At 53.3% G+C, this 24,692-nt stretch overlaps 1 protein-coding gene across 3 annotated transcripts in view; it reads left to right on the forward strand.

Moving 5' to 3' along the window:
* PHF21B (PHD finger protein 21B) overlaps positions 1-24,692 on the forward strand; it is a 127,249-nt gene that overhangs the window by 68,245 nt on the left and 34,312 nt on the right. For all 3 annotated transcript variants that reach the window (XM_030815387.1, XM_030815388.1, XM_030815389.1), the window contains 2 exons: positions 19,404-19,496; positions 23,280-23,630. In XM_030815387.1, the coding sequence (XP_030671247.1) occupies positions 19,404-19,496; positions 23,280-23,630 (444 nt within the window). The remainder of the gene's footprint in view (positions 1-19,403; positions 19,497-23,279; positions 23,631-24,692) is intronic.

Below are 24,692 nucleotides of genomic sequence, written 5' to 3' on the forward strand. Positions count from 1 at the left end.
ATCTCCTTCACCCCTTCCTGGTCCCCACTGTGCTCACAGATGCGTTGAGCCTCCTCTGCCGCCCCCACCTGGGAAGCTCCTGGGAGGTCCAGCGGGAGAACCTTGGCATTTGCTCGGTGCGCAGTGCTTCCTGCATTTCATTGAAACTTCGCAGCAACTTTGCAAGGTGACAGGTGAGGCCTCAGGTGGAGACATCAGTCACACATGGCAGTCCTGGGGCAGAGCTCAGACGTGTTCTACCCACAGCCCTCTCTCCTTCTCCACTTACCTCACTGCACCCTGGAGCTGCGGAGTCTCCCCAGCCGTGGGTGAAGGAGCATCTCCTGCCTCTATGAGTCGTGCAGCTTCTCCAGTCCCTGGCTCATCACAGCAGCCTGCTTTTGGCTCAGCGGGAGTCTCCCTCTTCCCCAGCCCTGTCTGAGCCGATCTTGAGTTTTCTACTGGAGGCTCCTAAGGGGCCTTGGCAGAAGGCAGGAAGGGCCTGCGCTTGTGCAGCTGCTGCAGATGGTTGGTGCCAGCTCTGAGCTCACGCACTGGAGGTGCCATGTGTGTGCAGCCCAGCAGCCTGGTGGAGGTTTTGTGAAGTCCTTGGTCTTTTTCAGTCCTCAACTGGCTCCTGTTTTTCTGCAGGTCCAGGTGCTGTCAATACATAGCAGAGAAGTGAGACATGAGTCCTTCCTTAGTGCCTTCCTGGTCATCAGTGCGGCCAGAGTGCATTTATTTCCATAATGGCGCATCTAGATTTCCTGCCCCATATTCAGTGCCACCCAGAACCTGTTCCTGATCCTGGTCCTGGATCTCCTCCTAGAGATGGCACCTTATTTTTCAGGCCCTCATTGACATAACTATGAATATTGATTCCATTCCAAATGAAGCATCTTAGCCATGCAGCTGCCAAAACGAGGGGCTATCAGTGCTGCCCCTGAGAGGGCAAAGGTCTGTGCACCAGCCAGGCTCCTCCAGCCGCCCCCTTGGCCCTGCCTTTCTACGAGGGTTGGAGCTGCAGCTCTTGTCCTTAATTTTAAAATATATAGATTTTTTTTGGCCGGGCACGGTGGCTCATGCCTGTAGTCCCAGCAGTTTGGGAGGCTGAGGTGGGCGGACCACTTGAGGTCAGGAGTTCCAGACCAGCCTGGTCAACATGGTGAAACCTCGTCTCTACTAAAAATACAAAAATCAATCGTGCATGATGGCGGATGCCTATAATCCCAGCTACTCCAGAGGCTGAGGCACGAGAATGGCTTGAACCTGGGAGGCGGAGGTTGCAGTGAGCCGAGACCATGCCACTGCCCTCCAGCCTCGGCAAGAGAGTGAGACTCTGTCTCAAAAAAACAAAAAACGAAACAAACGGGCATGGTGGCATTTACCTGTAATCCCAGCTACTCGGGAGGCTGAGGCACAAGAATGGCTTGAACCTGGGAGGCGGAGGTTGCAGTGAGCCGAGATTGAGGTACTACACTACATCTTGAGCGACAGAGCGCGACTCTGTCTCAAAAATATATAGATTTTTAAAATTTGAGATAAAATTTGCACACATTGAAATTCACAGATTTTAATTGTACTGCTGGATGAGTTTTGACAGTTATGTACACCCAGGTAACTTATACTCCAAAATAGAGCATTTGTATCACCTCAGAAAATTCTCTCCTGCACCTGCCCGATCCGTCCTGCAGAGCACCCGCTGTTGAGATTTAATCACCGTGGATTAGTTTTGCTGCTTCTTGAGCCTCATGTCCGGGGATGCCTGTGGCCTTTGTGTGGGCTCCCTTCATTCCACGTGGTGCTATGAGGCTCCTCCGTGTCGTTGAGAGTATTCGTCATTCTTTCCCTGCGTGTTTCTCAGTGGCATACCGTGGCGTGGGGGTCCCACAGTAGGTTTGCCCACTCACCGGTTGATGGACGTTTGAGTTGTTTTCCCTTTCAGGAGATTATGAATAAAGCTGCTCTGAATTTTCATGCACACGACGTTTTGGGGATACAGGTTTTCATTTCTCTCGTGTAAACACCTAGGAGTGAAATTGCTGGGTCAGAGAGCACAGGTGTGTGTTTAATTTTGTAAGAAATGACCCAACTATTTTTTGAAGTGTTTGCACTGCCTTCCACTCCTGCAGTGGTTTGTGAGAGACCTGGCTACTCCTTGATGGCCCAGCTCAGCCCACTTGGGTCTCCGTCCTCAGCGACCTGCACCTGTGCTGAGCATGCACCTGTGTTCACACCTGGTGGCCGCCTGGCTGTGACGTCTCCCTCTCTGCCCAGCCTTTGAGACCCCTTTCTTCCTGGAACTTGGTCCTTCAAGGCTTTCTCATAGTCACTGCTCTTGAGATGGACAGGATTTTTATTTTGTCTGGGTGTGTCTTGATGTTACCATGGAGTTAAAGTTTCCTCCTCCTTCCACTTCTTCAGCAGAAGTGAATGTTCAGCCGGGTGCGGTGGCTCATGCCTGTAATCCCAGCACTTTGGAAGGCCGAGGCAGATGGATCACTTGAGGTCAGGAGTTTGAGACCATCCTGGCCAACATGGTGAAACCTCATCTCTACTAAAAATACAAAAAAGTAGCCGGGTGTGGTGGCGGGCACCTGTAATCCTAGCCACTCGGGAGGCTGAGGCAGGAAAATCCCAGGAGGTGGAGGTTGCAGTGAGCCAAGATTGCGCCATTGCACTCCAGCCTGGGCAATAAGAGTGAAACTCCATCTCAGAAAAAAAAAAAATGGATGTCCACAACGTTTGTCTTAAATTGTAAGTTTCCTGTAGAACAGCATTGTCTAATAAAAGCATAATGAGAGCTATATGTGTAAGTTTGAATCTTCTGGTAAGCCACAATAAAAAAAAAAGTAAAAGGAAACAAGTGAAATTAACCTGGGGGGGCGATGAAAATCATTTTAATAATTATTTTACGTAACCCAATATGTCCAAGATATTATTTTGCATGTTCTTCATTTTAAAAATATTAATGAGATACTTTAATATCTTTTCATGAGTCTTTGAGGTCCCACTTGAAGCCTGTCTCAGCTCAGGTTGGCCACTTGTAAGGGCTCACCAGTAATGGATGGCAGGAGGCTGTCCTGTCTCGAGGGGGCAGTGAGGCATCCAGGTGGGATGTCACACGCAGATCTGGAGCTCAAAGGAGAGGGACTGGGGACGGGAGGCGACGGGGCTGCCGGCACACAGGGAGAGATGAGGGTCACAGGCCAGGAGCCAGCATTTCTGCTGGGCCAGAGAGACAGTTGGCCTGAGGCTGCGGCCTCTCTACAAGGAGCCGCCTTCAGAAACAGGCGGGACCCTCAGCTTCCCCTGTGCCGTCCCCACCGGACATGGCCAGGGAGGAGCGTTCCAAGGCTCATGCAGGTGACAAGGCGGACCCCACAGCCCCGTTCCATAGCTCTCCCGGGAGGGGGCTTGGCCCATTCATCCCAGGAGTGAAGACAGCAGCCGGGTTCTTCAGGACCCTTCAAAGAGATGTTCTCCACGGTATTCGGAGGACAAGGAATGTTTCCGCCTCTCCTAGTACGTTTAAGTCAAAATCTAAAGCTTATTTTCAACACGTTATTTGCACAGTTACAAGTGCTATTCCTTCTAAAAATACCCCAGCAGAGAGAACAGAATGTGGTGTGTCTCCTGGGCAGCACGGTGCGGCACCGGGCTCAGCTCCAGGCCCCAGTCCAGAGTGGGTTCGTGCGAGGTTGGAGCTTCCCCGAGGAGGGCAGAGACAGGGCAGAGCCACCCCTTCTTGAGCTGAACGCTTTTCTAGTCTCGCTAACTCTGCTCCCCCTGTGAAGCTGGCATCAACATCTCCATCTTACAGATGAGGAAACTGAGTCTCAGGAGGTTAAACAGCTTGAAGTCACAGCTGCAGAAGGCCCTGTTGCCCTCTCCCATGAGAACTGCCACTTTCTTGGGGCCTCCAAGGTGCCAGGTGTGAGCCATGTGCTTCTGTTTTTTTTTGTTTGTTTGTTTTTGAGGTGGAGTCTTGCTCTGTCGCCCGGGCTGGAGTGCAGTGGCATGATCTCGGCTCGCTGCAAGCTCCACCTCCCGGGTTCATGCCATTCTCCTGCCTCAGCCTCCCGAGCAGCTGGGACTACAGGTGCCTGCCACCACGCCCAGCTAATTTTTTGTGTTTTTAGTAGAGACGGGGTTTCACCGTGTTAGCCAGGATGGTCTCGATCTCCTGACCTCGTGATCCACCCGTCTCAGCCTCGCAAAGTGCTGGGATTACAGGTGTGAGCCACCACGCCCGGCCATGTGCTTCTGTTTTAACTGTCAGGGCAAACCTGTGTGAACGTTAGTTCTCCCTGTTTACAGAGGAGGGAAACTGGGGCTCGGGGAGTTTGAGTAACTTGTTGAGGGTCTCATAACCCTTAGGTGGCAGGACTGGGGTTTGCTCTCAGATCTTTGGGCTATGTTCCTGAAGCTTCCAGTTAGACGCAGGTCAGAGGGAGTGTGTCTGGGACAGGGGTGACCACTGGACTGATTGCCGCGATCCTTTTTCTCTTGATGAAAGTGAATATTTATACTGCGTGGGCGTGTGTGTTTAACCAGCCACGGAGATGTCAAAGGCCCTGGGAACTTCTTCTGGAGCAGAGCAGGGACTGTCCTCCTCTCTAAAGCCTGGCGCCACGTGTCTTCTCTCCCCACGCTCCTGGCAGGTCTCCGCGAGGGCTGGGACACTTCCCAGGGTGGCCTGGTGGGGCCTGCTGAGCTTTTGGTGGGTCTGGAGTTAAGCAGCCAAACCAGGAAAGAGTGAGGACCAGACAGGGACAGGAGATGTGGCCATACCGGACACTTTGCAGAAGTGGGGGCAGTGGGGACTTTGGACGAATCAGAAGCTTCTGGCCGAGGGGAACTTCAGTTCTTCTAACCCCAGACTCAGGACTCCAGGACTCCCTACACCCTCCAGGTATGGGCCCACGTGGTGTTACCTTTGGCTTGGAAACTCCTAGAGCCCCAGTGCCTACCTGCCGAGTCGAGACAGCTTAGCTTGATGGGTGTGGCCTGTCCACGTGCTGACGCCTGGCCGTTCCCAGATGGGCCTGATGCCCTGGCAGGTGAGGGCTCCATTCCTGACCACGCCGTCCTGGTATACCTCTAGACTGTCCCTCTCTGCCTGGGGCAATGTTGTCCCTTGGCCTGAAAAAACTCCTACTCGTGGAAGTCCCTTCTGTTGGACGTGGACATCTGTAAGGAGTTTCATGTTTGTTGTGATGATGTCATCGCTCCTCCGTGTGCCTGTCTGTCTTAGGTCGCGTGCGGTGATGGGTGGCTGGGTACCAGGCTGTTCTAACATCCTCACCACCTCGCTCCAGGACAGGGGAAGCAGGTGGGTGAGGTGCAGGTGAGGGCCGGGGGCACCTGGGAGTCATGAGGAAGTGGCCGATGGGACTCTGAGCCCCGTGCAAAGGCCCCTGCCTGGTGGCAGATGCCAGGACCACCCTCCGGGTCAGCAGTCCCCAGGAGGGGAGGGGCTGCCATGCCCACATCAGAGGGGGGGAAGCAGAGGTCAAGAAGGGCCCCTCTGGTCTTGTGGTTACACATGCCATGTATTTTGTTAGTTTTCACCAGGAAGTCCCTCCAACTGCGTGGAAATGCAGCGACTGCTGAGCGTGGCAGGATCTCAGTAAATAGACAAGCCCACGGCCTGTCTCCCGGGGACTGCCGGAGCCTTCCCTGTGGTTGTGTCATTTGTATTTAGTTACTGTGCCCAGAAAACCCTTCCCTCGCGGTGCAGGGTACACACAGATTGATTCCTCACTTGCTTGGGGCAGTCACGTCTCTCTCTCTCTCTGTCTTTCCCATCTGCACGACGAGCTCCAGATACTCGTCTCCCAGAATGGTGGAGATGAACTAGGCATGGAGGTGCGTGACCACTGTCAGACGGCTCCCCCATGCCGCTTACCGCTCACCCCTTCCGTGTAGGCGAGACCTTCCCGTGCACTTCCGTCGAGTCACGAGCAGCATGTTCTGATGCTCTCTTCTGGTCTGTTTCCCCAGACCGTGGGCAGAACCTCTCATCTGTGCACAAGGTGCCCAGCACAGGGTAGGTGTGCAGTGAACACTTGCTGAGTTTAGTCAGTGCCAATGGCTTCAGGAAATAGAAGAGGCCGAGCGCAGTGGCTCACGCCTGTAATCCCAGCACTTTGGGAGGCCAAGGCAGATGGATCCCCTGAGGTCGGGAGTTCGAGACCAGCCTGACCAACATGGAGAAACCCCGTCTCTACTAAAAATACAAAATTAGCCGGGCGTGGTGGCGCATGCCTGTAATCCCAGCTACTTGGGAGGCTGAGGCAGGAGAATTGCTTGCACCCAGGAGGCAGAAGTTGCAGTGAGCCGAGATACGCCACTGCACTCTAGCCTGGGTGACAGAGTGAGACTCCATCTCAAAAAAAAAAATAAAAATAAAAAAATAAAGAAATAGAAGAGATCTGAGGCTGTTTTCGCAGCGGGGCGGGAGCATCTGCCAATCCAACCAGAAGTCTGTCCCCGAGGACAGGACCCGCTCTCCTTGGTGAGTGCCTTGTTAGAATGTGGGGCCCCCTTTGAGGGGCTTGTGGGCACCTCTAGGGTTGCTGGAATGTTCTGTATCTTGGTCTGCATGGTGGTTATTTGGGTGTAGATGTTTGTTAAATCCAGTGAGCTGTGGCCTCAGCTCTGTGCCATTCACTGGAAGTAAAATGGGCCCTTCCTCTGGAGGGCCAGGGGTTGGGGATGGGGTGACTGGGGTCCACCCACCCTTGCATCCCTGCCCACACCAAGGCTAGCTCCGGGAGGCCTCTGTAGAGAGAGGAGCACCTGCTGGGCCGTCATCGGCATTCTGTGGCGTGGGTGCAGAGGTGCACCCTCAGTTAGATTCCAGGCCGTCATCACTGTTCCTTGGTGTACCCTCAGTTAGATCCCAGGCTGTCATTGGTGTTCCGTGGTGCACCCTCAGTTAGATCCCAGGCCGTCGGAGGTGGGGATGATGAAGCTGAGACCAGCGGGACTGCATGAGCCCATCTTACGTGGGAATTAGATCTTCTTGATGACCGTCTTATTTTACAGAGGTCTGGAAGTCGGTGGGGACAGGCAGTTAGAGGCACTACCATCGATTGGATTTTGCTGCTACTGTGATTTGTTTGGAAGACGCATGCCTGGCGGTGGCAGCCACTCCAGATCCAAGGGCCCAGGTGGGGGGTTCAGGGCCCCCTGGCCAGGAGGAAATAAGGACACTCTGATAGTGGGTGAGCAGTCTCTGACACAGGGACGAGTAAGTACCAACCACTTGTGTTTTTCCTCTTACCCAGGCTCAAGGGAGGCAGCGCCACTCTTCTCTGGGGTGGGGCATTTGCCCCCCAATCTGCCCTCTCCTGGCAGCCCTTGCAGCAAGCCCATAGCCCCTCTTAAAGATCAGATTTTGCTGCATCTTTAGGAAACAGATGAGCAGGGGGAAAACTAACCTCCGGGTCTTCCCAGCGGAGGTTCGAGGCCTCCAGCCTCTGCCCTGGGTCCTCTGTGCAGTGACACGGCCTCACCCACCCTCTCCAAGGCCTCAAGGCTGCGTCTTTCCCTGTGCCCTGCCTTCCTTCCTTCCTGGGGGACGCGGCTTAGAGATGACCCCTCCTGTCTAGCCCCTCCCTGTATTTTGGACATTCCCAGCAGGCTGCTGGCTGTGCCAGTCCTTCTCCCAGAGCAGGGCGCATGGTGGGAGGGATTGCACAGGAGGCTCCTGGTGGGCTCCTGGGCCCCTGGAGTCCAGATCTCTTCCAGATGGCATGTTTTCCAGTTGAGTAGATGCAGACGTGGCCGTTTTAGCTGGTCTTACGGACACCCTCCATGGCAGAACTAGTGTGACCTCAGAGACTGCCACTTCCGTGCAGAAGTTTCCAGAATACACCTCTACACCATGCACCTGTGGTCACTGGGGACCTCGCAACCATTTTTTTGCACCCCCCACCCCAAGATCACAACCCCCAATCCTTAGTTCGTGATGCCATTCAGAGTGTGTGTTTTTTGCTAAATAGCATAAAATTACATCCTTTCAACTTAATCAAACTGCTCTGCAACGCCGAGGGCCGCTGAACGGGTGTTTTAAATGTCAGCATACGGTAGCCACTTGTGTTGTCTGGCACTTTTTGATTAAGAGCAGCTGCCTGTAAAGGCCTCTGCGATTGGTTAAGTGGCGCTGGGCAGCCTGCCTCGGCCGGCCTGGCTTTGGTCAGGGTCACCGAGACCGAGCCGGGTGGAGCTGCCTGTGCCTGGCAGCCGGGCCACAGCGGCCGCATATCTTTGTTCCTGCGGTGCTCTCAGTAAACAGAATTGCCTTGGAGCGAGACATGAGCAGCATTCTGGAGTCAGAACTTTAGAAAATGACTCTTCGGGTGGTCATGGTGGCTCATGCCTGTAATTCTAGCACTTTGGGAGGCCGAGATGGGTGACTCGCTTGAGCCCAGGAGTTCGAGGCTGCAGTGAGCTACAGTTGCACCACTGCACTGCAGCTGAGGCAACAGAACGAGACCTGGTCTCTGAAAAGAAAGAAAGAAAGAAAATGACTCCTTGTGGGGCTTGCTGAAGCTGGCTTTGGAAGAGGGTTCCAGCATTGAGTTCTCCTAAGAGTCCCCTGGGCGTAGCTCACCTCTCCGGAGCTGCCGGGTATCGGGGCTGTCCCCAGCACCCTGGGAGAGAGCAGGATTCAGGATGGGGAAGGGCTGCAGGCCCCAGACAGCTGTTCTGGCAGGAGAAGATACCGAGGTCCAAACAGGCCTCTGCACCTCGGGGTTGGGGGTGCCGCCCTTGCGCCCTGCCCTTTCAGGGGGTTGGCCAGCAACCTATCCTGTTGGAAGAGGTGAGAGCCCTTCTGGTGCCTGCCCCAGAGCACTCTGCCTGACTCACACTCAGCTCCTGGGCATGGATTCAAGGCCCCTGGTGGCAGGGCCTCCACCTGCCCCTCCTCTCCTTCACTGCCCATCTTTGGGAGCTATAGCCTCCAGTGCTCTGAGCCCCTTGGCACCCCTGCTGCTGGTGCCTCTGCCCCTCCCACCACCCTCCTATCCCGCCTCCCGACTCCTATGCGCTTTCCTGACTGCCCACTGGTAACATTCCAGTCCAGCTTGCAAGGTCCCACTCAGACACCCCCTCCTCCAGGGAGCCTTCCTGCTTCCAGCTCTAGACAGAGCTCCCTCTGTCTCCTTTATGCATATTTATTTATTATAAAATATGCAGAGGGCTCTATAATAAGCCTCCACATGTTCTCCACCCAAATGAGTAAACAGAGAGGTTGGGCAGTTTGCTTCTGATAACTTTCTTAAAGGCTAGAACACGGTAGAGGCAATAGGCATCCTCCAGCTTCCTCCTCTCCCTCTCCCCTTCCCAGGGGCAGCCGCAGTCATGAGTTGGGTATAGACCCAGCCCTGGTTGTGTGTGTTTATGGGACACCAGCGGGCAGGCCACACCCACCCCGGTGCTGGCTCTGCCTGAATGGAGCCAGGCTGTGCACCGACTCATGTTGTTCACCCTGAGGGGTGTCTTCTACACTCTTGGTGACCTGGGCAAGTCTGGTTTCTTCCCTCTGGCTGCTGGGAAGTTTTCCATTGTATGAGAACTTTCTGGTTCCTCCTCTCCCTCCTAGTGACAGTGGGCGGATCCCAGCTTTCCTGGTTGTAGGTGCTGCAGGGGCCGTCCTGTGCTCAATAGAGTTGCACCGGCTGGGACTGCAGGCCTGGGCTCGCGGCCTCACCTCATCTGCGACCTGTTGCCTCCCCTCCCTCCAGCCCGGTGGACCCTCGCATCTCTGTGGGTCCCTCAGGCCTGCCACCTCATGCTGCATTGCTGTGGGTGTGTGTTGGCCCACAGAGGCACCCAGTACTGAGACGCAGCGGCACCATTGGAATGACTCAAGTGCCAGTGCCATCGGCTGCTGTTAGAGCACCTGTGTGCCGGGCATCTCCTGGTACAGGGACCTCCCCTCTGGTCCTTGTAACAGGGACAGCAGTTCTTGCTCTCTTGCTTTGGAGGTGGGGGAGCAATGCGTCTGGCATGACCAGGGCCAGTCCAGGAGTGAAATTCAAATGCAGGCGGGTTGGCTTCCCCATGGTGGTCTTTGTTGCAGGTATGCCGGGCATGGTGGTAAACGCATGTGGGCTGGAGGAGGCACAGGGCAGCCAGCTGAGACCAGAGCAAGTGGAATTTGCCTGGATTTTTACATGCACTCGCCGTGGCCCTTGCTGGTCCCTCCTGGATGAGCTTGGGGCTCATGAAGGCGGGATGTCTGAATGAGAGTGGGGGACACCAAATGGGGACATAAAGGCCAAGCCTAACCACACTCTCATGCAGCAGCAGCGGTCCGTGGAACTAGCTCGTTCGTTCCTGACAGTGATAAAGGCGGCAGTTGGATTTCATCTGTGAATAATGAACTGGTTTCATATGACAGTAAAAGTGGTGCTTATGTTATATTAATATTTATTAGCGGTTATTGATGTTGGAACCGACTTGTTATCTTTGCCACACATCACAGCAGTTCTATAAAGATGCAAGGAAAATTGCAACTCAAGAAGCAATTAAATCGCTGTGCTCTGTGGCTGTGCGCGTGGCGGCTGGGCCATGTAGAGAGGAGGAGAGCAAGGCCGCCTTCCACAGGGGCTTCCTGGGGGCTTCTGGGAGGCCTGGGGCTGCCTCCCCGCTCGCCTTCCCAGCCTGGTGAAGCTCAAGTGTCCAGAGGCCTGTGGGTCCTCAGCCCCGGGAGTGGGGCCTCAGCGGTGAAGGGTGGGGGGCCTCTGCAGCCCCAGGGCCTTGACGGTGGGTGAAGACTCTAGAGAGCCTGGTCCACCCTTGTCCAGTGAGGGTCTCCATGGGAAACACGGCCCACTGTGAGGAAGCAGCCACAGAAACCCAGTGCCTTCTGTAGACAATTGTCCTGGTTTCTTTAAAAAGTTCCTTAAGCCATGTGTGGTGGTTCACGCCTGTAATCCCAGCACTTTGGGAGGCCGAGGTGGGCAGATCATTTGAGGTCAGGAGTTTGAGACCAACCCAGTCAACATGGTGAAACACTGTCTCTACTAAAAATACAAAAATTAGGCAGGCATGGTGGTGGGCGCCTGTAATCCCAGCTACTCGGGAGGCTGAGGCAGGAGAATCACTTGAACCCGGGAGGTGGAGGTTGAAGTGAGCCGAGATCACGCCATTGCACTCCAGCCTGGGCGACAGAGCAAGACTCTGTCTCAAAAAAAACAAAAACAGAAAAGTTCTTTTCATGGGAAGAAGGGGTGCTGTGGGGCTGTTCTAAACGGAAAGAGGCAGAAGAGACCCACAAATGACAGGGCTTGTCCTGAACAAGGTCCTGCTTGTAACCAATGGGACAGTAAGGGAGTTAGACTGTGGCCTGGCAGTTCGAGGACAGCGGGTGTGAAGCTAGTGCTGCTGTGTGGGGTGGGTCCTGGTGGTGCGTGCTGAAGTGGGGGCGGGAAGAGCTGAGGGGTCCCACACAGCCGATGTCAAAGCCAGCGCTGGAACCCCTCTGCCCTGCCACAGTTCCAGAGCCAAGTGCCTAGAGCGCTCAGAAACATTTATTAAAGACAGATTTTTCTAGAGCCACGTGTGGCTTTTGCCCTGGAAGGTTGTAGGGTCTGCACCGACACCTGTCTCCTCCCCGCTGTCTCCCCGTGTCTGAGCTTCCTAGAGATTTCCCCAGCTGTACCCCCACCCTGCCCCCTCCCCCTGCCCCGGACTCAGCCATGGCAGGAAGAATTTGAAGTTATCTTTGACTTTTATGGCCTGTTTTTCCCCCCTATTAAAATGCTTGGAGCTGTAAACGTAGTCACAAGCTCATTGATCTTGAAGTAAGTGCGGCCGTAAACTACCTGGTGCTGGTGAAATCACATCTGAGATGATTGTTTCTGCTGGTGTCGATAAATTCCAGCTTGGAGCAGAAAGGTCAGCCCTTGCCAGATAAAATGGCTTTCAGCTCGCTAACTAAAGGTTTGTAGGGAAGTGGAAGAACGCGCTCCGGTAGGCTTGGAGTGAAGAAAACACACAGAGATCGGAGAGCCTGAAGCCAGCTTAGCGCTGGCGGAGAATGGACAGTTGTTGGAAGGGGACGGCGGTGTTCGGGAAGGAACCCACCGTCCCCAGGGGGGTGAGGAGGGGGCCCTTCCAGGCAGCCCTGTTTCCAGCAAACTCTTCCGCAGATCATGGGGACTTTGGACTTTGACTCAGAATCGTCTCTCCTTTGGTGCTGGGGCTGTAGGTCCATGGTTGCAGAGCCCACTCTTTCTGCCAACCTAGCTAAGGGTGCTGGGTGCTTGAGGGCACCCCATACTTGCTCCCTGAAGAGCTGCAGGGCACCTCGAGTCCCAGGCAAGGGCACACACACCGCTCTCAGGTTGGTTTGGAGTTTTGGGGGGAAGCGCATGGCCAGGCGTTGTTTGTTGCCGGCCTCCTGCGGGTGTGGACGTTTCCCCAGGGTGGGTTGTGTCTCTTTCTTGGTAACTGACTAGGGAGGATCAAGTGGAAATAGCTCTTCCTGTCATCTCCTCACCTCTCTGTCGGGGCTCTGCCTCTCCGCCCACAGCTCTCCTGTGGGTCTCCCCCCCCTTTCCCTGTCCCCGGCTGTGAATTCCTAAAGTAAGGGCACAGGAGTTGCCAGGGTCCCAAGTCAGGAGGGAGGGTCGAGGCTTGACCAGATATGAAGGCCCATAAACACAGACACAGAGCCCAAAGACGCTCCAGAGAAGAACTCGTGTGGAGACAGAGCTATGCACACCTGAGCGGGTATCGGAGAAAGCAACAACCGCTGCTGAGCAACACCCAGACGCAGATACACGGTCACTCCTGGGCCACACAGCAACACCCGGATACAGACACGGCCACCCCCGGCTCACGCAGCAACACCCGGACGTGGATACATGGCCACCCCTGGCTCATGCAGCAACACACAAAACACACAGCTACCCATGGCCCACGTGGCAGTACTTGGACATGGACACATGGCCATCCCAGCCCACACAGCAACCCTTGGTCCACAAGGCAACATGCAAAACACACATGGCTGTCCTCGGCCCGCCCAGAACTATCTGAAGGAGCAGCTTGACACAGCAACCCTCCAGGACTCACAGAGGCACATGTGGGCTTGGAAAACACGACAGCACACACCCGCCTTGCCTGGAGGGCCACCCCACACCTCCTCAGGGGCTGGGCTACGCCCGGAGGCTTTATCTGGGGCATCTGAATGAGGACAGAAGCCCCAGCAAAGCAGGTTCATGCCTGTTCTCTGGCCCCTATGGGATCTGCTGGCCAGCCCCACCCATATGGAAATTTCTCCTCCCGGGGCCCCACGGCCTGCCCTTCTTGCACCCACTTACGAGGAACCTGCCTCAGGAATCCACCGCAGGGACATGCCGCATGGGCCTTCCCACCACAGAACCTGCTTCCTGGGGAACCCACATGCCATGTGGACCTTCCTGCCACAGAACCTGCCTCCTGGGGAACCCACATGCCATGTGGACCTTCCTGCCACAGAACCTGCTTCCCGGGGAACCCACATGCCATGTGGGCCTTCATGCCACAGAATGTGCTTCCCTGGGAATCCACTGCAGGGACATGCCTCATGGACCTTCCCACCACAGAACCCGCTTCCCAGGGAACACACCTTAGGGACGTGGCACGTGGGCCTTCCCACCACAGAACCCGCTTCCCCGGGAATCCACCGCAGGCTGGGCCACGTGGGCCTTCCCACCACAGAACCCGCTTCCCCAGGAACACACCTTAGGGACGTGGCACGTGGGCCTTCCCACCACAGAACCCGTTTCCCCGGGAATCCACCGCAGGCCGGGCCACGTGGGCCTTCCCACCACAGAACCCACTTCCCTAGGAATCCACCACAGGGCTGTGCCATGTGGGCCTTCCCACCGCAGGGCCTGCTTACTCTTGGTGTGCGGCCCCCGGTGAGTGGAGTCACCTGGAAGCTGGCTCATCAAATGGCTGCTCCTGCTTGCCTCCCACCCCCACGGTCTGGGCTGGCCTGGGGCCCTGACTGTTGACGAGCTGCATAAATGGCACTGGCTGGCAGGCCAGGGGCTGGGAGATCAGAACCTTCCACACACCTTGTTTTGTGGAAGTTGGGAGGACACTGGTGATGGAGTTTGAGGTAACGGGGAGGACAGTCCCCATAACCCCCCATCTTTGAGACATGCATTTGGGAAGGTGGGCATCAGGTGGCACCTGAGGTGGTCTCAGTACTGCCCACCAGGCTGTGCTGGCCAAGAGCAGCAGGCAGTGTTATGGATTGGGAGCTGCCTCATCCAGTGGCCGAGGCTGTTTGTCATGTGCTCCGTATTGCATAGAAAGCTCTGTTTCAACAAATGTCCAGAGTGGATATCCAGGCGAATGTGGGTCATTTGGTTCCACGCAGAGAGGCAGGCAGTTGGCTCAGAGGACATGAGCCTCTCAGAGTTTTGACCCCCATGGGACAGGTGGCAAAGAGCAGGCAGGAACTGCCGTCCGAGCATAATCAGAGAAGCAGCTCTGTGCGTGGGGCCTGAGACCCTCTGCCGTGTCATTTGAGGATGGATGATATTCATTCTAGGGGTGGAGAGAGATTAGATAAGGAGAGAAATGGGGAGGGAATTTTTAACAGCTTTGTGGAGGTGTAAGTGATACACAATAAGCTGCATGTATTTAGAATGTACAATATAAGTTTGACAAATGTGAACCCATTGCCACAATCAAGATCGTGAACACATCTTTCTCCCTGAAAATACCCTGGTGTCGTTTTGTAATCCCTTCCTCTCGTCCCTACACCATCTCCACAAAACCTGGGATTTACTTTCTGTCACTTTGTTTGCAATTTTCAGAATTTCGTATAACTAGCATCATACAGTATGGATATTTTTTGGAGTCTGGGTTTTTTTGGCAGTGTTATTTTGTGATTCATCCATATTGTGTGTGTCAGTAGTTTATTCCTTTTTATTGCTGAGTAATAGTCGTGTGAAGATACCACAGCTTGGTCATCTGTGTACTTGTTGGTGAGCATTTGGGTTGCTTCCACTTCGTGCTGTGTTGCCAAGAGCTGCTGTGAACATTCACGTACAAGTCTCTGTATGAACGCGTGCCTTCCCTTCTCTTGGCGAATGCTTAAGAATAGAATGGCTGTCTCATATTGTAAATGTCCTAGTCTGCCCAGGCTGCCATAACAAAAATACTATGGACTGGTTGGCTTAAGCAACAAATCAGTTTCTTATGGTTCTGGAGGCTGGGAAGTCCGAGATCAAGGTGCCAGCAGATTCAGTTCCTGATGAGGGCTCTATTCCTGGTTTGCAGATGGCCACCTTCTTGCTGTATTTGCCCATGGCAGAGAGAGAAAGGATGAAAGAGAGAGGACAGAAACTCCCTCGTGTCTTTTCTTATGAGAACACTAACTGAGGGCTCCACCCTCATGACCGGATCACCTCCTGGAGGCTCCATCTCCAAATACCATCACATTGAGGGTTAGGATTTCAACATTTGGATCTGGGAGAGGACACATACGTTCTGTTCATTGCCATACATACGTTTAACTTTTTAACTGCCAAACTGTCTTTCAAAGTGTATCATTTTATGTTCCCAACAGCAGTGATTGAGAGTTCCAGTTGCTCTACATCCTCACCAGCACTTGATTTGTTCAGTCTTTTTAATTTTAGCCATCTGAATAGGCTTGTATAGGTATCTTATTGTGGTTTTAATTTGCATTTCCCTAATAACTAATTATGTTTAGTATTTTTTTATTTGCTTATTTGCCATCAGTAGTTGTTTTTGTTGTTGTTCTCCTTCCTCCTCTTTTCCCTCCCCTCCCTCCTCTTCTCCTTCTTCCCCTCCCTCCCTCCCTCTTCCTCTTCCTCTTCCTCCTTTGTTTCTTCTTCTTTCTTCTTCATCTTTCTTCTTCTTGGATCTCAATTTGTCACTCAGGCTGGAGTGCAGTGGTGCAATCATGGCTCACTGCAGCCTCAACCTCCTGGCCTCAAGTGACGCTCCTGCCTCAGCCTCCCAAGTAGCTGAGACTACAGGCATGTGCTACTACCATGCTCAGCTAATTTTTAATTTTTTTTTTCTAGAGACTATATTGCACAGGCTGGTTTTAAACTCCTGGCCTCAGGCGATCAGCCTACCTCCGCCTCCCAAAGTGCTGGGATTTCAAGCATGAGACACTGTGCCTGGCCCAGTATATCTTCTTTAGTGGAGTATCTGTTCAAATATTTTGTTCATTTTAATTGAGTTGTTTGTTTTCAGATTATTGAGTTATAAGAGTTCTTTCATGTATTATGGATACAAGGCTTTCATCAGACAGGTGATTTGTATGTGTTTTTTTTCCAGGATGTGGTCACTTTTTGCATTTCCCTAACATTGTCTTTCCAACTTTGGGAGTTTCTTATTTTGTTGAAGTTAATTTATTATTTTGCCCTTATGTCGATTATGTTTTTGGTGTTGTATCTAAGATTCTTTGCCTGACCTAACATCCCAAAGATTTCTCTTACATTTTTTTTGAGACATTTTGTTCGAGCAGTTTTATAGTTTTGGTCCCTACATTTAGATCTGTGATCCATTTGTTCTTTTTTTGATATGGTATGTGGTATGGACTGAAGTTCTTTTCTGTTCGATTTTAGTATATATCTCCTTGTTCTAATACCATTTTAAAAGATTATCTTTTTTGTACTAAATTAATTACCTTTTTGGGCTTTGCTGAAAATCAACGGACCATATATGTGTAAGTCTACTTTGGACGCTCTGTTCTGTTCCATTGACCTATTTATGCATCTTAACGCCAATGCTACACTGTCTTGATTACCGTAGCTTTATAGTGGGTCTTGGAGTCAGATAATGGTAAATCTTTCCCTTTGATTGGTTGTTATTTTTGTTTGTTTCATAGTTGTTTTGGCTATTCTAGGTCCCTTATAATTTCATATGCATTCTAAAATCATCTTGTCAATTTCTACTTTTTTTTAAAAAAAAGCTGACTGAGATTTTGATTGGAGATTGTGTTGAATCTGTAGATCAATCTGGGAATAACTGAAATCTTAACAGTGTTGAGGCTTCTGATTCGTGGTTATGGTATATCTCTTTCTTAAGTCTTTAAAAATTTCTCTCAGCGATACTTGGAAGTTTCTATTGTACAGGTCTTATATAGCTATTGTCAGATTCATCCCTGTTTCTTATTTTTATTTATTGATGCTATTGCAAATGGCATTTAAAATTTTTTGAATTTCTAAATCTTGGTGTCTAGTGTACAGAAACACAACTGATTTTTTTTTTTTTTTTTTTTGAGATGGAGTTTTGCTCTTGTTGCCCAGGCTGGAGTGCAGTGGTGCGATCTCGGCTCACCGCAACCTCCACCTCCCAGATTCAAGCGATTCTCCTGCCTCAGCCTCCTGAATAGCTGGGATTACAGGCATGCACCATCACGCCTGGCTAATTCTGTATTTTTAGTAGAGACGGGGTTTCTCCATGTTGGTCAGGCTGGTCTTGAACTCCTGACCTCAGGTGATCTGCCCGTCTCGGTCTCCCAAAGTGCTGGGATTACAGGCATGAGCCACCGCGCCCGGCCCACAACTGATTTTTATATATTGTTCTATCCTGCAACCTGGCTAAACTCATTTATTAGTCCTAACAGCTTTTTGAAAATCTGTTGAGGCCGGCATACGGTTTTTCTTCTTCCATGTGTTATTTTAGCAAATTACACGGACTGACTTTCAAATGGCAAAGCAGCCCTGCAGTCCTGGGATAAACCCAGCTTGTTCATGATGTCTTATCCTTTTTGTTATTGTTAGAATTGGTTTGTTAACATTCGATTAAGAATTTCTGCATCTGAGTTCAAGAGAGAACCTCACTGGTCCCTGGCCACTGATGGTTTGGCTGGATCTGAGCAAGGGGTCCCTCTCTCCCCATCAGGCAGGCTCATGGGGTGCAAATGTGGCCATGTAGAACTGCTCAATCAGGACCGGGCACAGTGGCTCATGCCTATAATCCCAGCACTTTGGGAGGCCAAGGTGGGTGGATCACCTGAGGTCAGGAGTTTGAGACCAGCCTGGCCAACATAATGAAACCCCGTCTCTACTAAAAATACAAAAGTTACCCAGGCATGGTGGTGGGCGCCTGTAATCCCAGCTACTCGGGAGGCTGAGGCAGGAGAATCACTTGAACCCAGGAGGCAGAGGTTGCAGTGAGCCAAGATCGCGCCACTACATTCCAACCTGGGCAACAGAGTGAATCTCCGTCTCAAAAAAAAAAAAAAAAAAAAGGCCGGGCGCCGTGGCTCATGCCTGTAATCCTAGCACTTTGGGAGGCCGAGGCGGGTGGATCATGAGGTCAGGAGATCGAGACCATCCTGGCTAACACGGTGAAACCCTGTCTGTACTAAAAATACAAAAAATTAGCCGGGCGAAGTGGCAGGCGCCTGTAGTTCCAGCTACTTGGGAGGCTGAGGCAGGAGAATGGCGTGAACCCGGGAGGCGGAGCTTGCAATGAGCCGAGATCACGCCACTGCACTCCAGCCTGGGGACAGAGCGAGACTCCGTCTCAAAAAAAAAAAAAAAAAAAAAAAAAGAACTGTTCCGGTTCCATCAGGGGCTGTGGGTAGTGGTGGTTCCCACAAAAGGAGACTTCAAACAAGTGGGCACCCAAAGCACGTCTCCTATACGCATGTGGGCCTGGAATTCCTGGGAGGGTGCCATCTCCCTTCTCCTTACCCTGAATGTCCACCCTGCTAGTGGTGCTGCCATCCCATCGTGTGTTGGCGAGACCCCCATACTGGGGGGCTGGGATTTGGGAGGCATGTCGGCGCACACCCAGGCCGTTCCCCCTCCTGAGGGACCCAGTGCAGATACGTACCAAGGGCCTGAAAAATATTCCTGCATTTTGGTCCACAAATCCCCGTATTCAGACTCTCCTACAGAAACGCTCTGTGATGTGGAAATGGATTTATCCACAAAGATGTTCGCTGCAGCATTGTTCATTAACTGGAAAAAGACGGAGCTGGAACTCAAATTTCCAAGAGTAGAGGATTGGCTGAGGAAATACCATTATGTCTGCTGAATGGAAGACCCCATAGCCATTAAAGGAGTGATTTATGAAGATCGTAGCGACATCATACCTTGTCCTTAAGTGAAAGCAGAAAAATAGGTTACAACGTTCTATATATAGCTATATTAAAAATTCACTTAAAAGAGGAAGCCAATGTGTAACAAAGGGTAATTGATTTCTGGGCAGTGCTGTTCTTTTCCTTTCTCTAGTTTCCAAACTTTCTGGAAGGAATATCGATTACTACTGTGATTTTTTTAAAATCATAATTAAGAAAGGGAAGAGTAGAATTTGCTGTCTCCAAGGCAGCTGCCCCCTGCTTGGCCAGGCTGGGGGCGACGGATTTGGTCTCAGCTGCTTGTCCCGTCTCAGCGCTGCCCTCCTCTATCTTTCAGGCTTTGGGAACGATCACTGCAGTGCCTGTCACGGGTCCTCAGGTCAGCTCCTTGCAGAGGTTGGCCGGGCAAGGAGCGGCAGTGCTACCTCAGGTAAGCAGCCGTCGGGCGGGCCCTGGGGTGTCCGTCTGTCTGTCCCCGCAGTCTCTGTTCCTAACCCCTCAGCACTGAGGTTTCTGGTGGGCACTGGGCCAGGCGGAACCCGTGCCTTCTCAGCTGCACCTTCCCCTCTTACCTCTTCTATCCATTCTTCAATGGAGACATTTGGACCAGATACGTTTTTTCAGCAAGGAATTGGGAAATCAATTTAGTGGGTCATGACCAGAATATTTTTTAATGGAATAAATGAGGCCAGACTAAAATAGAATGGAAATATCAAGATGCATCCTATGCATTGTTTCTTGAACAACTTGTTTCGAGACTGGATGACTGCGTCATGTGTATTTTTGACTATGGGTTATGGTCAGGAAGTTTGAGACACTCTGGACGAGGGGATTCATTTCGGGGAGGGGCGGCACAGATTCTGGGCCAGGTGCCCTGGCTTTAGTGCAGGGTTCCCCCGACTGGACTCTACACTTTGCCCCAGTCACCTGGCCTCTCAGCCTTCCTGGGCCGAGGCTTCTCACCTGCAGAGGGACTGGTGCAGGTGCCGGCTTCCTCCATCGGTGGCTGTGAGGGTTGAGCCAATGGTGGCCGTGAGTGTTGAGTCAAGACAAAACATTTGTAACCGTGCCTGGTAAAGAGCAAACGCCAGGTAGTTATTAACCAGCTCCCTTATTAGTACAAGCTCAGCTTTGTTGAGCACTTGCTGTATACAGCATACTGGGCCAGGGGCTGCCAGTGGTAAAGACCAAGATGGCTCCTGCCTGTCGTGGGACTTCAGGGCTAGACAGATTCCCCCAGCTCAAGGATGGTGAGAGGTGGCTGCCCTGAGCTCCCTCATCCATGTGGCAACTTTCCCCAAGTGCCCACTTGAGCTGAATCAGAGTCTAGAGCAGGGGTGGCCAATCTTCCAATCTTTTGGTTTCCCTGGGCCTCACTGGAAGAAGCAGAATTGTCTTAGGCCACACATAAAATACACTAACACTAACAGTAGCTGATGAGATAAAGGGAAAAAAATTGCAAAAAACTCTCATAATGTTTTAAGAAGGTTTGCATTTGTGTCGAGCTGCATTCGAAGCCACCCTGGGCCGCATGCGGCCTGTGGTTTGGACAGGCTTGGTCTAGAGGGAGGACAGACAAGGAAAAACAGATATTGTGAGTCCAGGGTGATTGGGCCATGCCAGAAAGAGACACGGTGGGGCGGGAGCCCTGAGGAGGCTTGCCGCACACCTGGGCATCAAGGAAGGCTTCCTGGAGGAGGCAGTGCTTGAGCTAAGCCTCGGTGAAAGGACATTGCAGGCTGAGGTAGAGTTAGGCCCCCGAGGGAGCCCCCCAGGAGGAGGGTGCAGGGTGAGAAACAGAGGCAGAGGTGGTAGGGAGAGACCAGAGTCCAGGCACTGAGGGAGGGAGGTTGGGACAGTCCTGGGAGTGGAGAGGCCACCAGGGGCCCATGGGGACCTTAGAGTCGGGCTTCCCCTTTTGGTGACCTGTGGGCAGCAGGGAGCTATGTGAGGCTTCAGAGCAAGGCAGGCTCCAGGGAGAGGCTGCCCATCAAGGCCAGTGCTGTTTCCCTCTGCCCCGCACCCACCCTTCCTCCTCTCTCCCTTCTGCCTCCTGGACCTCTGTCTCCATGTTTTATCCTTGCTGTCTCTGCCCCACAAACATCTGCACCTGCCGTTGGCCTGCTGGCCTCCAGGACAGTCAGCCCGGGCCAGAAGTTGTCCAGTACATGCTGCATCCAGCTGCCGGCTGCTGCTGTCCTAGGTGGCTCACGGGGAACAGAGTAGGCAGCCTGTGTTGGGGCCAGCGTGGCAGGGTGACCGCAGACCCAAGAAAGGATAGAGGGTGAGGACAGGGTGGCCCCGGGGGCTTCCTGGCCTGGGGCTGCACTCAGGCCAGGAGGCACAGGCAGAAAGACTATAGGCTCTGGGGTCCCCCGAAGGTGTTCTCTCTCTCGGGTGGCTCAGGCCAGATCCTGAGCTCCCAGCTGAGCTTAGTTTCTGTGTCTGGCATCTGTGAATGATGCCAGCTCGCCCTTGCCCAGAGTCTGCTTACATAGGGTGGGCGGCCAGGGTCAACCAGAATACGTGGGCAAACCCCAGATAACCAGGGAGGTGCCGACCAGAACACGGAACGGCCACTGCCACAGCTAAGGTCCTCACTGACCACCAGGTGGGGGTCCATCCGCCCCCACTCCTGTCCTCTTCAGAGGCAGAGAACAGCAGTTTTCCAGCGGGTGACTGTCTCTAGCTGAGGGCTGGCGGGAACAAGAAGACGGATTCTTTAAAGCCTTTGGTATTGGAGTTTCTGTTGGGCTGTAAGCCTGGCATTGGGGGACAAAGGCCCTGACCTCTGGTGCCAAGGACAGAGTGGCAGGCTTACCTGAACCCAGGCTGGGCATATCGCCTGCCTATGGTGTGGCCGGGGCCCTGATGTGGGAGGCTGGGCTCATTTTGCTGAGGACCCAGCATGGCAGGGGACACAGAGATCACTAGACTCAAGGGCCAGCTCTGTGCCAGGCACAGGCGAGGAGCTGACAGACGTGATGCTGTCCAACTGAAGAGCACGCTGTGCCTTAGTGACCTGCCCAAGGCCACAGGATGCTGTAGGACCCACCCTGGACCACTCCCTCCACGTGCACCACTGGACACAAGGTGGGAGGAGATGGGCGGGGCAGTACAGTGCTCTATGCCCCTCACCGATGCCAGACAGGCCCTAATGATAACAACTATAGCATCATTATTAGTGGTGAGTCTCCACTACGCACCTCAGTTTGCTCATCTGTGGAACAGGCCAGGATGGCCACCCTGCAGTGCGAGCGCAGCGGGGCTCAGATGAGAAGGCAGATCGTGCCCCTTCTCCTTGTCCCCTTTTCTCTTGGGGCATAATATTGGCCTGGACCTCCCAGCGTTGGTGTGTCCTCATCTGGGGCATGTGGCGCTCCTGGTTCCATGCATGGGGTCAGTGGTGGTGGCTCTGATGGGAATTTCCACCATCAGAAACACTCTGCTGGGCGTGGGGGTGCTGGTGACAGCCCTCAGTCAAGTACACCCAGCACTTCCTGTGCATTTTCTTTCTTCCAAACCCCAGTAAGTCTCATCACCTCATGCAGATGAGGGACCTGACCCAGTTCAGGTGTGTCACCAGGACCCCAGAGGAGCCAGGATTGGGCCCAAACAGTCTGTCCAGAGCCCTGGCCTGAACCACCCGGTGGCTGCCCAGCTGCCCTCTGCACACCTTCACTGTCATTCAGGAGTCCCGCAGCAGTCACGCGGGCTCAGCTCTGGTTTTCACAGGAGCACAGCAGCAGCCCCCACCCAGATTGAGAAGCAGAACTGGGCAAGGCCCAGGAGCCCTCGCAGCCCCTCCCAGTCCCTACCAAGGGGCAGCACTTTCCAGACTTCCGAGGCCAAAGGGGGCTTTGCTGCTTGCGACTTGATCTGCAGGGTGTCACACTGCACAGACTGTCCCCTCGCGCCCAAGCACTGCCTTCTGATCCTCCCTGCTGCTCTCCACCATTCTCTCCTAGTGCAGCTGGGAGGGCCTTGGGTTCAGAGCAGCCCCTCCTGAACCCCGTGGCCAGTCGGTGCAAGCCCAGGAGGAGGGAGGCATTGGGGTCGAGGTCTCACCCGCTGTGAGGCCATGACAGGCTCTGTGCTGTTTCTGATGCTGCTCCCTCCCCTTGAATATAGGAAGTCTCCGAGCCAGGGCGGCCCCTCCCCTGCACTCCTGTGTGTCTGCCTGTCTGACCACACACCCGTCCCTTCTTCCCAGGTTAGGCCAAAGACTCTGATTCCAGACAGCCTCCCCGTTGCCCCGGGCCGGGACCGGCCACCCAAGCAGCCCCCAACATTCCAGAAGGCCACCGTGGTCAGCGTGAAGAACCCCAGCCCAGCCCTCCCCACCGCCAACAACACTGTCAGCCATGTGCCAGCACCCGGCAGCCAGCCCCAGGCCCTTGCCGAGCCCGCCGCCCTCGCCTCTCCGCTGAGCAGTGCAGGGGTGGCCTACGCCATCATCTCCACCTCCCCCAGCAATGCCACCGCCATGGCCCCCAGCACCGCCGTGTCTGTGGTCAGCGACAGCATCAAAGTCCAGCCCCTCCTCATCAGTGCTGACAACAAGGTGAGTGCCCACCAGCAGGTTCCGGAAAGGGTGTGCGGCCGCATACAGGAGGCCGAGGGCAATCATATGGGAAGGGCCAAATGAACAAGCCCAGGCGGAATGAATGACCAGGAGGCAGAATGATCAAGTGGACAGATGAATGAATGGGACAGAAACAGGAGCGAATGAATGAATGGAGTGTGAACACGTGATTAAGGGAGTGAATTAGTGCATGAACAGATGAATGAATATGCGATCCAGAGACAATATGCCTGAATGAATTAATACCAGTGGAAAAGGAGTGATTGGTCAATGAATGAATTCGTTCAAATGATTAACCAATTAATGGCACGTGTGGCTGAATGAGTGACAAGAAGAGATATTGATTCTCCGTCTCTGCTGGTGGAGTTGGATGGTCAAGGGCTGTTTTTACCCCACTGCCCAAGTGCACAATCTCCCATAATTTTTGCCAAGTTTTAAAACTAAAACTAAGGTCCTCCCGCTGCTCCCCTCCGAGCTCCTGGTGGTTGTGCTGTTTGAGGCCTTCGGGGCTGCCTCATCCCTGCCATCCCCTGTCTGTGGCCTCTTTCTCTCTGTTCCCCATTTGGGGTCTGCCAGGCCGCCCCTCTCTTACTTATGGCTGGGGTATCATCTGCTTCTCCAGCCTGGATGTTGACGGCTGACCCTCATGTGACCTGGTGCTGTTGCACCCAGTGCATTCCCGGGAGTCCTGTGCTTCCAGGCTCTCCTGCCCACTGCGGGCCCCCTCAAAGAATTCGCAGTCTGAAGAGTTGTCATGGGCCATGGCGGGATGGCAGGTGTATCCCAGGAGGGCACCTGATCCAGACAAGGTGCTTAGCAGATGTTGGAAGGAGTGTGTCTGTTTCACTGCATCTGCACCAGCATTTGATTTTGGTCCTTTAAACACTTTTTTATTCATTTACTAGGCACACACACATGCCTCATTGTTGAAAGTTGAATTCCCTTGGTTACTGTTAAGCTTCAGTGTTTTTCTTGCACTTAAGAATTCTGTCTTCTCATGTGTGACTTGAGAATATTCTTTGCCCTTTTTCCTATTGGAGA

The sequence above is a fragment of the Nomascus leucogenys genome, chromosome 7b (assembly GCF_006542625.1).
Source record: "Nomascus leucogenys isolate Asia chromosome 7b, Asia_NLE_v1, whole genome shotgun sequence".
NCBI lineage: Eukaryota > Metazoa > Chordata > Mammalia > Primates > Hylobatidae > Nomascus > Nomascus leucogenys.